At 38.3% G+C, this 12953-nt stretch overlaps 1 protein-coding gene across 12 annotated transcripts in view; it reads right to left on the reverse strand.

The window, feature by feature from the left end:
• KANSL1L (KAT8 regulatory NSL complex subunit 1 like) overlaps positions 1 to 12953 on the reverse strand; it is a 70559-nt gene that overhangs the window by 12769 nt on the left and 44837 nt on the right. For all 12 annotated transcript variants that reach the window (XR_011726500.1, XR_011726499.1, XM_071746861.1 and 9 more), the window contains 4 exons: positions 8025 to 8187; positions 3878 to 3988; positions 3323 to 3460; positions 861 to 982 (listed from right to left, as the gene is read on the reverse strand). Coding sequence is in view for 10 of the 12 variants with exons in the window: in XM_071746861.1 (XP_071602962.1) it covers positions 861 to 982; positions 3323 to 3460; positions 3878 to 3988; positions 8025 to 8187 (534 nt within the window). In the remaining 2 variants the exon portion in view is untranslated. The remainder of the gene's footprint in view (positions 1 to 860; positions 983 to 3322; positions 3461 to 3877; positions 3989 to 8024; positions 8188 to 12953) is intronic.

Genomic DNA, 12953 nt, shown 5'->3' on the forward strand with positions numbered 1-12953 from the left:
TGGTGTTTGCTGCACACTAATGCCTGGAACCTACATGGGTCAAAACATGAAGTGCCTAGATTACAGGAGAAAGCTTAGTTCTAAATCATGATACATCCCATACTACAAAATCTCAATTTTTAGCTAAATGTTATTGGAAGCAGCTATTCTAAAATGCTCATTTGATGATGGTCTGCTCAAGCACAGGAAAAAAGGAAGCGTGTGCATAGCCAAAACTGAATGGGATGCAGATTCAAGCTTGGCTTTCCAGGATTCATCAATGGGTTGAAACACGATGACTTAAAGAGCACGATACCACTGTGCTCAGCAAAACTATGGGACTGAAATCCAAATATTATTATAAAATTTTCAATAAATTCCAATAAAACAAAGTGTTTTTCTGGAGGGACTTCACTGCTGCTCCTCAGCAAATTCATACACCAAACTCTTTGTAGTTCTGCACAGTAGGCTTGAAATACTAAAGCTAGGGGTTAGTCTGTGACTGCATTTGCACCATGAGGCCATTTTGTGCAGCTGCAACAAGAAGAAAAGGGCCCTAAGAGCCCTTGTATGAAATTGGAAACAGAAATCACGGTATATTTAATGAAATTTGGAAAAATAAAAAGAAAGGCCCTAATGCCATTAAAACAAATTTACTCTACAGTTATATGATCTGCAACATTGTATTACAAACATATAAACATACTGAAACTCCAAGTACACTCTCTGTAATAAATTACCTAATGCAGTGCACTTAATTCACTGTAAAAATAAATTACTCTGCATTGTAATTTAACACTAAATCAGATGTAAAATTAGATATGTTTTCAGATTATTAGTTAGCACAACTCTTTGTTGATGATGATACATGTTTGGTTTACCTGGGATGAAGTGTGTGCGGGCCTAGACATCGCATTGGCATTGGTCCCGGCAGCAAAACTGCTCTGGGATTCTGGTTCTGCATGTTGGAAGGAGAATGCCTCAAACCTAGTGTTACGTTCACCTGTCACAAAAAATAGTTATAGTAAAAATGCATGCCAGCTTCTCTATTAGACTAGAGATATTTTCCCATACAGTGATAGCAAAGCCATTTCTAGAAGCCCACAGCTAGCTGCTTACCATTTGGCATATACTAAAAAAAGCCATCTAAATAAACTCATCCTGTTACTCATCCTGTCATTGTTTTTCCACAAAAGTCGCCCCTCTCCTTCTATGAAGGATTACTTCTTGTGAAACCAGCTCCATGTGGGCAAATCCTGTTTCTTTTTTTGGAAGCTGCCATAGACTACACAGAGAGCAAATGCAATCCGACTTGAAGGAATGCTCCCCAGCTTTCCGTAAGAGCACTTCCCGAGCTGGGCTGCATCTCACTAACATACCAGTTCACTAAGCCCTGACTGACTGTTTCTTCTTTGATAAATGATAAAACAAATCTGGCAGCAAGGGTAACAAATAAAATTAGATCTCCATGTATGGCTTTTTCTAGTAGTGGCCCACTACTCCAGACAAATCGTAATTCTTGTTTCCTTCAGTCCCAGTGTAAGGAGCACTTAGAGGGATTTGGAGTTTAACCACCCACTTTCCTTCTACCTTAATTTTCAGTAAGAAAAGGAAACCCAACCAACCCTCAGATTTAACATACCAACTAACAAAAAGAATCAGTGTATTCAACTATGGAAAAAGAGGTTAAGACTGATCCTAAAGACTGTATTGCACATGCTGGGTCAAGAACATGAACTCTCATCTCCCAGGCAGCTCTGCAACTCCCTGGCACACAGCTTTTATTTTTGGCCTTGTTCATCAGGCTGACCTTCCCCATGGATAATTTCTCCTAGAAAGAGCCCAAATTAGGAATAAATATGTAGTAACTACAACAGTAGCACTAATAAGCTAGAACTTCAGCTGCTACTCACAAATACACCATGCAGCAGTTTTCTGGCATTGGGAAACTAATGATAAAACTCATGATAAAAGATTGCTATTGGTAAAAGACTAACTGTAACTTCAAAAGGTTTATAGCAAGAAGTTTTCTCTCTTATGAGTGCTCCCAAGTAACTCCAATTGTTGACCTCAGTGTGCATGACAGGACATTTAGGGAAACACTGTGGCTGCAAGAACCACTGTGTTAGCATCTGCCTTTTGGGTGCAGGCGGAGGCGGTGGCATGAAGAAAAGTGAAAGAGAAGACTGAATAACAAACGGGACAACCATGATCCACCAGGGGAATGATGTTCAGAAAAAAAAAAACCTCATACAAGTCAGAGACAGTTTTCAGTCTGCCCAAAATCCCTCTCCTCTAGCTTTACTCTCTACTCTAGCTTTGTGGTTTTTTGGTCTGGGGCTGTGACTTGGTTTTGTTTATTTTTAACAGGTTATAAATTTTTGTAAAATCATCTCTGCACTAATTCCCATCTCTCCACCTCTACTGCAAGATTACACTAGCAGTTTTACCTAGATATGCTACAGAAATTTATTTTTCCACAACGTTAAATGCTCGTTTATATCTTCTAATTCTTCCTTAGGGGAAATTTTACAATTAACACAGTTTGTCCACTTACTTTCTTCAACAGTCTTACGAGAAATTTCCTAAAGTTCACATAAATTAACCTGTCACAGAACCTGTTAAATTTTACATTGTAGTAGCCTGGAGAGGTAAGATACTATTTATCTTTATAATGGTATGCTGATTTTTTTGTCCCTAAAGTATCACATTAGTCTACAGAACTTTCAGTCCACTTTCTATTAACTTACCGAGTGCTGAAGCAGAGGTTTAATGGCTTAAAGACATTTAATTTAATGGCTTAAAAAATAAAGACAACAATGGTGAAAAAAAATTGTTATAAGTATTGGCTGCCCACAAATCTTCTTAACAGTCTGGCAGGAAACCAGAGCCACAACCGACAGTTATAACAAGTGAAGCATAGCCAGGAATAGTAAATGTTTGGTTGGGCACATGATTTGACAGATAACTTTGCAATTCATTCTGTTTCGCTGGCTACTAACAAAACCCCCCTTCCTATTAACAGTAATGACACTCAGTATTAGAAAAACACAGCTGGACTGCTGAGCAGTTTCTTTTAAGTGTATTCCAAAAATAAAATACAGAAGCTTGTCTCATTTTGTAACATATACTCAAAAGGAGCAAGATTACTATGCTTTATGATAGCACACTATTTTTATGATACCCTAAGTCCATTTCTTCACTCCTGTAAAGCTTCACACAATATCCTTTTTGGAGACAACTTAAAATGAATTCTCAAATCCTAGTGATAACAAACTAATTTATACAATACATATTCTTAAAGAAATAGTGGTAATTTGTAGCAATACATTTTTTCTCTTACCTACTGCTGTCTCACTTAGGTGTCTTTTCTTTCTTCCTTCCAACAGCTGGTCAGATGTTCCTGACACTGACTGGGATTTGGAATTAGATAAACAGCCACTGCTCCATTGTTTAACAGAAATGTTATGTTGATTATAGTCTACAAGAGAAAAAGCATGTGTCAAGCTGAAAACTTATTTTCCACTGGTGGAATTTACAGGCAAGCTCAACTGCTGACCTATTTATGATGGGAAAAACACAGATTACTGGTAGGAATTAAAATAGTAAATAGTACTGCAGCTAGGCACCTGTGTCTGCAGAGAAGCCATGGTCCAAACTCCTCCCAATTGTATTAGTGCCCTCCTACAGCTCTGATGGGGCCATTTCAGTGTAAAAAATGAGAACCTGACACTGTCATCTGAGAAGAAATTCTCCTTCCACCTAAAGCCTTGGGAAGCTACCTTCTCTTCTCTTATAAATTGCTTTATGGTAAGTTAATAAGTTGAACCTCTTTAGAGCAGAAAGTACTGACAAATGGAAAAGTCTTGTAAATGCTGAAATACTTTGGTTTACATACCATTGTCTGGAGATACTTTAAACTCCACTCCCAACGCTGAGGTATCAACAGGTTCTCCCTTGATGTCATCCTTCCTTAATAATGTTTCAAAGTATATGTGAAGAGGAATATCTAATTAAAAAAAAAAAAAAGACATCCAAAGTGAATGGAGACTATATCAGAAAGATGGCAACCTATGAGCTCACTGGAGTTATGCATCACCACTAAAGGTCTAAGAATCAATTACACAACACTATGCAGTGTAATCTATGAGCACTACTTCTGCCTTGAGTCCTTCAGATGATGATGAGCAGCAGTGCTGAGGAACTCCTGCAACGACTGGTCACTTGTTTAAACAGCAGCAGAGAACAAGCCCAGCCAGATATAAAAGTGATTTTTGCATGAGCAAATAAAAAAACTTAAGGCAAGGTAATGCTCAGTAAGACTATTATTTTATGAGTGCTCCTCCACTACAGGCAAAGACCTCTATCAGTTATCTAAGCAGTATACAAGATAATCTCCAGTAAATGCCTGGAGGTAAGATCTCAAGGTTCCTACCTTGCTATTAAAGGGAAGTGAGAGCTATTCCATAGTGAAAACAAATCCATTTTTAGCTGTGAAGCTACACTGCCATACATGCTGGCCAAGGCAGTGTGCTTAAGTGGTTCCAAGCTCTCTGGCACTAAGACCTTCTAAGGGCTAACAAGACAACTCAGATCAAGGTGGTACTCAAACCTAAGGAATGCTCCGGAACAAATCCCAGAGCAAGCACAAACTTTGTAGATTAACAGCACTTGTTTTCGATGGTCAAAGTCAAAGTAAGAAAAAGCAAGGTTATCTTTCTCTGGAATAAACTGCATTCCTACCTGCAAGTACTCCAGAATTGTTTTTCATGAAAACAAGCCCTGGAGGGTAACAAGTGGGAGTATGACCAGGGTCTTCCCCTCTTTACTAACTCCTGCAAAAAACCCTGCACCATGGAGAGCACACAGTGCACTTTTCCTATTATCTAAAAAACCTGCAGTTCAGCCTTTTGGGTACAGGCAATTAAAGCTTTTGGAAATTGTTACTGCTGGGAGGCTAGATGTAATTCTAGGTACATTCCTTCTTTCTCTCTTTGGCAAAGACTACAGAAGGGCAATGTAGTTTATTTCCCTAGGCAATTAAAATCAAGAATTAGTTGGCAAAACATCTCAAGTGGTAAGGAATTTACCTACTGTTGTAAGGCAGGAAGGCTTAAGAAAAATACATTTGTCTGAAAAGCCTTTCTGGAACATTACAATAAAGAACAGAAATTAAGTAGAAAGAAATACGTCAACATGAGAAGCAAGCTTGATTGCTGTTATGTTCAGAAGGAGAAAAGGTCTGAGGGCAGGGCAAAGGATGGGAATTAAATTATTTTTATTTACATACATCCTTAACTTCATGTGCTATCCTCATGTCCATGATTTGCCTGGACAGAAACTGTCAACATATTCTGCTAACTAAAAAGAGTAAGTTATTTCAATTTGATACAGATCTAACTAGATATGTCACAATAATATAATAAAAACCATTTGTCACAATAATAAATCTGACAAATATGTAAATGTAAAAGGTTGTTTTCCCCCAAGATTTTGCTGTGTTTCCTATTCTACTTCTGAGTCAAACATAGAGCAGGTCTGAAAGGTTTATTAAACACAATATTTAAGTAAAGAAATAAATAAAACACTTATCCTGTTTTTCTGCTGGGGAATAACCTGCATGTGTCAGAGATTTTTTATTATGTGCTCCTGTATCTCAATTAAAAGGGCAGGAGTGTTTGTTCCACTTTATCTGTAGGCTAGATGCAGAAAGACCAGAAACACAAACTTCTCAGATACAAACAACAATTTTCCAGTTACCGGGGTGCAAGTTTAAAGAGGTCCTTTTATGCTCAAGGGATGCTGCAACTACTGGCACACTTTTGGTCAAGACCTTTGTAATATGGAAAGGGCAAGACTTAGAACTGTAAGGACAGTTAGACTTCCAGAAGGCTGTACACTTGTGAGCCAGTCCCACTGCACTATTACTACATTATTTGGAAATAGGATTCTTCCTTGAAAGTAAAGAAAGTACAAGAGAGAACAAATTCTGAATCTTGAATATGAAGCCCTCCTCACACACTGAAAAATCAAACTCCCAGAATATAAAGATTTTTTTTAAAAAACAGAGAAAATGAAATGATGAAATTTTTCTTCTACACTACTGAAAAGCTTTTTTTTATTCAGAAGAAATTGTTAAAGATGTGGGCACACCACAAGTAGTATTTTAAGAGAAATTACCTCTCTGGCTAAGGAAGCTAGAAAGAAAACATGAAACTGAATCAGGCTATCTGATGAAGTTGGAAAATTTCTAGTGTACACTTCTTCATTGTAATTCTTTCATATTAAATAAAATGACAAATAGACTAGTGGTCTCCATGAGGAGGTAGGATCAGCCAAGTCCACAAAGCACAGAGCAGAGCATGAATCTAGCCTCTCTCAAAAGCAAGGGCTCCATCTGAGCAGGAGATAGTAGGTCTGGCTTTTTTTTTCCCTGTCTCAATTAATATTAGCAAGGCTAAAGCTGCTTGAAAAGAGAGTAAGAATTCCTGAAAAGAAAGATATTTGTGGCACTGGAATGAAGCTAAGCTGACATATTTCTTCCTCCATCCTGGCAAAGTGACCAGCAGTAGCCACAATGCAATCCAGAGCCTTTTGGTTTTTTTCTTTTAGCGATGATTAAGAGTATCTTTTTTCAAGGAAAGATAATTTCAATGTTCTTGTTCAACTTCCTAGTCTCCATTAAAAGTAAGGTAGGAAGAAATGTAAGGGGACTGGCCTTAGATGACTGACTACCCTTGAGCAGAATTCTAAAGAAACACTTAAAAAAACCCACCTCAAAACATACACACTGTGGTACAGTGAACCCTGCATAGAAACAGAAGCAAGAAAACAATCAGGTTAGTGAGACAAGCTGGCAGTCACCTGGGCAGCATGTGGGGACAGTCTTGAAGAGATTTCAGAGCTACTGACTAACCCCCCCAGGCTCACATCTAGCTAGGCTGAGAGTCACAGTTAAGTTATGGAGAACATGTATAAAGAAAAAAGATTTCAAAAGTATTCTTTTCTCCACAACAGAGCTTTGATGACAGGGAGTGAGTGCTTTTATCCCACATATTGTATATAAATGCTTGTAAACCTGCAAGAGCTGAGAACTTCTCAGGATTCCATATCCACACTGGGTATTCTATAGTGGCCAGTGATGAGTTACCCAAATCCAAAATACTTGACTTTGTACTTTGTGATACTAAGCTGGGGTGCATACACTATCATTCTGGGAGAATAGTGGGTTTGATCGAAGACTCAAGCAGTGCCATGAAGTCCCAGCCTCATGTTCAGGGCTATTTTGTGGCAAAGAAACATCCTATAGCAGCTGAATTCCTGTATTACTCAGCAACTATCTGGAAACAGGCTTTCCTAAAATAATAAACAGCATGCAAAATCCAATAGTATCTGCTGGTCTCCCCTCTCTTCTGCTTATTATGCTTAATATAGCACTTCATATGCTATTTTGAAGCACTAAATGCTGTCAAGTTGTGCCTGCACTAGTTTCAGGGCTAATAAGAGTCAGAAAAAACAACTCTGCATTATTTTTCATAAAGATTAAAGAATCAGATGACAGAAACCGTAAACTTCAAAGATCACCAGAAAAGCTGACTATCACAAAAACAATTAGGAAAACTAAGTAAAGCTTTTTGGGCCTAGTCCAAAGGCCTGAATGGAAAGTTGCTCATGAAAACAACACAACAAAGCTATGTCAATGTGCTGTCAAAAGCACCATCCAGAGGACTGATGTGGACTCAACTGGATGCCATGAAGCAAGCAGAAAGACACCTTAACCAACACGGGTTGCCCTGAGCAATTTTTCTGGGTTGTAATCATGCTACCAGTCTGGAAAGTCTAGAAGGTACATTTTTCAAATGTCAGGATGGAATGAAGATTTTACTTTAGTCTAAACTTTTGTATCTTGCCACTGTGAAGTTTTCTGTAAGAGAACCTAAAAAGGTTCTAAAAAGCACTCAAAAGAAAAGCTAGTCCATAAACTCTACAGCACATAAACTTTAAAAGCACAACCAACCTTTGTGAAAGGCATCTGAGTTACTCACCTGAAGGGAATGATAAGACAGGATGGAAGGAAGAGTCCAGCTCTTGCACGTAATCTAGTATTTTAGATTCCTTGTAGTACTCACTACTGCTGAAAGCAGAGGCTGGGACCATATGTGGTAACTGAGTTTTATATGGAAAGGAGGCATCTCTAAGTGGCAAAGTCTGCAAGGATACACAGAAATAAAGGTTAACTTTTCCCAGTTCCTTCAAATTAAACAAGAAGAAAAGAACTAACAAAAATCTGAGTAACATTCTTCGATGAGAAAAGAAAAAAACCTACAAACTTCAGACAGTCTATATATGACTTTCCTCCACCTATCACCTTTGTATCTATACCCAGAATACAAAAATTCCCTTCAATTAGGGCCACGAAACAAGTTGTCAAAGTTTCCTGAGAAAATAACTATTTCAAATCATTATTCTCATATATACCATCATAAGCAAGAAATTCCACTCCAGCACAATAGGCATGATACAGATGCACAAACAAAACAAACACCAGACTAAATACAGAATTCTCCTCCACTCATCCCATAGTCTTAGTAAGATTCTTAGTATCTATATTGCTAGATCACTTGATCTTATACATTTTAATGCAAGACAATGTTAAATATTTTGAGCACATCATGTACTTACAGGAAGTCCTTACACCTTGTTATAATTTAAATATCAGATAGGCAACACAAACACAAAAAGAAGATACAAAGCAATAAATACAGAGAGAAGTGCATGGAGGACTCATTAATAGGTAGTAAGGGAATTACTAGAAAGAGGACAGCTGCAGAAAATATTAACTTAGCTGCTTATTTGAAAGGCTTGTTAAAGTAGGGAAATGAAAATGATGACCTGATAGGTGTGAGAGAGCAGGACACTAAGGCAAAAAGCAGGGTGAAAATGGGCAGGAATAGCCAGCAGAGTGCAGGCAATACACTGAGATTTAAAAGACAGGAGAACTGAACGTGATCCTAGAGGCCAGCAGGCAACAGCAGTTTGTCCCTCAGAATAAGCTACAAAAACACTGCAGGAAACAGGGCTGTTTATGCCACTTTCAGCCTTACTGGATGCTAGCACTAGTAACCCCAAAGGCACTGGCATTTTTAAAGGCTTCCATTGGTTTTTGATACTCTGCCAAATGCTGCAGAATCCTCTTACAGGGAAGGGAGGGAAGGGGGCACTGGGGTAATTTGAGAGTCAGAGCTTAACATGGTGCAAACTGCTGTATTTATCGACTCCTGGAAAAGGCTTTCAACAAATAAAAAACATGAATATAAGTGGTTGTCTTGAGTTTCTTATGACTTTTTTATGGAATGAAAGGAAAATAGCTAGTAGTTGCATCAGAGGCAAGATGATCAAATTAACTTTACTTGTTTTTTTAATCTTTCTGCTTTCTGAAACCAAGATATCTCTTTCAGCTGATTCCTGCTGTCTGAAATAGCCCGGGCTGTATTCTAGCAGTGTCACTCATCTGGTAGTGATGCACTGATTATGTTGACTACATAAAATCCCCCTCCACTGACTGAAATCAGTTCTTCTGTCAGGTGGTATCAGTATTCACAACCCACATTAAGGCAGAAGATACCCCATTACAAAGTTCCCTTTTCCATCTCTTCCTGTTTTCTCAACTGAGAAGTTCCCTATGTTGGTTCTGTATTGCAGGAACTATTAAAATCAAGCAAATATGGATGATGCTGGAGCAGAGGAAGCCCTGTAGTGATGGTGGGGTGGTTGTATTTAATTTTCTTTTTTTTCCCCACAGGAAGAAACTAACAGTCCTCAGTCCACCTTGACCTCCACACACAGGTGTATGCTGAAACACTTTAAACTTATTTTGGAAATAATTCTTTTCTAGCCCAGGGCTCCTTAAATCAATGTTCTGTCATTTTTCCCTGTGACAGAAACATGGGATTCTTCACCTGTTAAACTTTAAATATCCATGAAGTGTAGGCAGAACTGGTACCTGTGACTGGAAACACTAGAGGGATAAATGCTAAAGCTAATTTAATGTTTCCTGTTATATGGGCCATTAAACTAAAGCTTAAAGAGCTTCTAGGTAGTTGCTCCACATTTGATGCAATAAGAAATGTACAAAAGGACGTTTCCTCTTCATACCTGGATTTTAGAAATGAAGATATTTCCTTAATCTTCCCTATTTTAGCTGCCAAAGTACCCACTCTGCTTGTATTTTTTTTACAGAAATGAATACACATTACAGTAAATGATAAATCTCTTTCTTTAAAAAGAAATCCCCAAACACTGATCAGAATTACCTAGGAAATACATAGATATGACCAACACATACAGGCATCCAGTCCTTTAGTTCTGACTTACTTCTTCTTGCTTTAATTTAGTTTAGTTCCCAATACATTTAGAATATAGCTTAAAGCTAAGCCTGCTGAAAAACACACATACATAGTCAAATAATTTTTACAATCTCAATCTGCTTTGAAACAGTATTACAGTCCAATCACCAACATTGAAAATTGCCAAATTCTTCTCCTCATCTTGTCTGTGGTGGGAGTTACAACACCTAATGTCTGAATTTGCAGGTTATTTCCTTGAATGCTCTGGCATCACCACCTAAGTAATTAAATCTTTCATTAAGTCAGTTTGCAATTCAAAAGAAAATAAGGACTTACATAGAAGCAAGAGTAATTTTATTTAAATGTTTGTGAAGCTACTGGAAAAGAGCTAAAAAATCTGGCAGTGTCTGTGCTTTTAGCTACTAGATCTGGTTTGCATTTCTGATGGAAGAGTTTTCCACTGGAAAATGCTGAATTAGTGAAATCATAATGTTTGCCAGGAATGTCGATTTAATCAACAACTCTTGATGAAAAAAATTCTGAAGCCCTTCATTTGGGAATAAAAGTATGTTGCTCAGTCACAGAATCTACAGACCAACTATTTTTTTCAGCAGTTAATTACTGATTTTGTAACCTAACAACAAAAAAAATCCACCAAAACTCATCTGAACACAACCTCATAAATAAAAGCATTCAGCCACAGCAACAAAAGTGGTTTTATGAAAACCAAGGCAAGCAGCTTTTAGAAGAGGCCTCTCCAGCAAGCCTGACTACAATGCCAACTCTTCAGCAAGCAAGAGAGATTACAAAACTCTTATCAGTTTTCCCCCAGCTATACTACACCTTGTACATCTCCTGGAACATAAAAATGTCTTGATTCTGAAACACTAAACCTCATGCTTCCTGAGCTTAAGTATATATCACAGTAAATTGATTCTATTATGGAAAAGAAAATATACTTCACTTAAGATGAAATCATAAGTGTATCAAGCCTTAAATCTTCAACTAATATAGCAGCTCTGTTTTAATTTCATAAGAAATGGTGTTGCAAACAGAACCTAATTTTCTAGAGTATTACAGATTTTAATTATCTTGGATTTTTTTCCTTCAGTACTGTTTTAATAGGTCACAGAAAATATAGTGAGCATTTTAATTTTATATTCAAATATTCTTGCATTGCTTGTGATAAATGGATGCACTAGACAAAGCATGTCTGGCTCCTGCTTCTGTTTAGAAGGGTCAGAAGGCTGAGTACTACTGGCCAACCATCCTTCTGCAGAGAAAAAAGTCTATGAAGCGTGCTGTAATTGAAAAGAAAAATGTTTTGGGCTCTGGGTTAAAAATTCTGCAGTGAATACTGGCCTCGTGGTTTCAGCTACTGAACACTGAAACTCCTACCATTTTTGGAAACATGCCTAAGTATAACAGTACAGAGAGCCACAGTTCAATTACACCAATGTGCATGAATTCAGGAAGTTAATTAAATTAGCTCAAATGGACTTTGCTGAATACCTGTCACGTCCGCTTCTGATCACTCTTATAAGCCAAAAAAAGGCAAGGAAAAACCATTTATTCTCCTTAGACACAGAACTTTTCAGCAATATCAAAGAAGAGATATCCCCCTCAATATTAAAGCCTATTCTTCAGTATATGAGCATCCAACTAAACTGCAGAGAGTCAATTACAGGGCCCAAGAGAATCACCATGTGGGTGGTTGATGCCTCCTCTCTGAACACCAAACACACTGCTAACTTTTAATCCTCCAGAAGCACTATGCACAGCTCAGACCAACCAAGCAAGGTGTTATCTGCTTGCTCCTGTGCTTCAGCATCTGCCTTAGAGGCCAGCCCACTTCCCCATGGCCTCCATGGCTGCACACCATGATCTGTGCTGAGCAGAGCTATGTCCCTCTGGCAGAAGATACACTAACATGAAATGTCTTATTTCACAAACTAAATATCTGGGGTTCCTTAAGCAGGAATTCACTGCAGAGTCCTTTTAGGACACACAGAATACATGGATAGTGACAAGGTTCATCTGAAAGCCTCAAAGACCTTCTCAAAACCAAGCAGTGGGATGAAAAGGTGGGCAAAGCATCTAAGACACCCATCCCCATGTGGAGACGTGCATATCAGATGGTGCCAACAACACCTATTACATGACAGGCCCTCAATTCCAGATGAACTTCCTAGAGATTTCAAACGGATGGGCCTTTCCCAGGCACAAGCCTGAAAATCTCTACACAGGTCAGATACAGTGAAGCAAGCTGCCCTGAGGTATAAACAAATTTGTCTGTCTCTGGCCCCTCTGAAGATGTCAATAAGGATAAAGTGGCAGATCCTGTGGCAGAGATCAGTTTTTTCCAAGAACAGAACTGAGATTTTCATAAAACACTATCAACAATTTACTTGGCATCTGGCTTGTCTCAAATTCAGATTTTTAGTTAGTGTCACAAAAGGAGTGGTGGCTTCTACTGTTCTCGGAGACCACCCACCACCTTTCATAAGAATACATGGAGTTTAATTTCTTTAATCTTGTTCTAAGCCAATGGGAGATGGACTTCCACCTGCTCTGTGGGAAATGCATGCTGTCCTCAGCATCCTGGAACAAAGACCTTTTGTTCAAACA

Source organism: Heliangelus exortis, chromosome 6 (assembly GCF_036169615.1).
Source record: "Heliangelus exortis chromosome 6, bHelExo1.hap1, whole genome shotgun sequence".
Taxonomy (NCBI): domain Eukaryota; kingdom Metazoa; phylum Chordata; class Aves; order Apodiformes; family Trochilidae; genus Heliangelus; species Heliangelus exortis.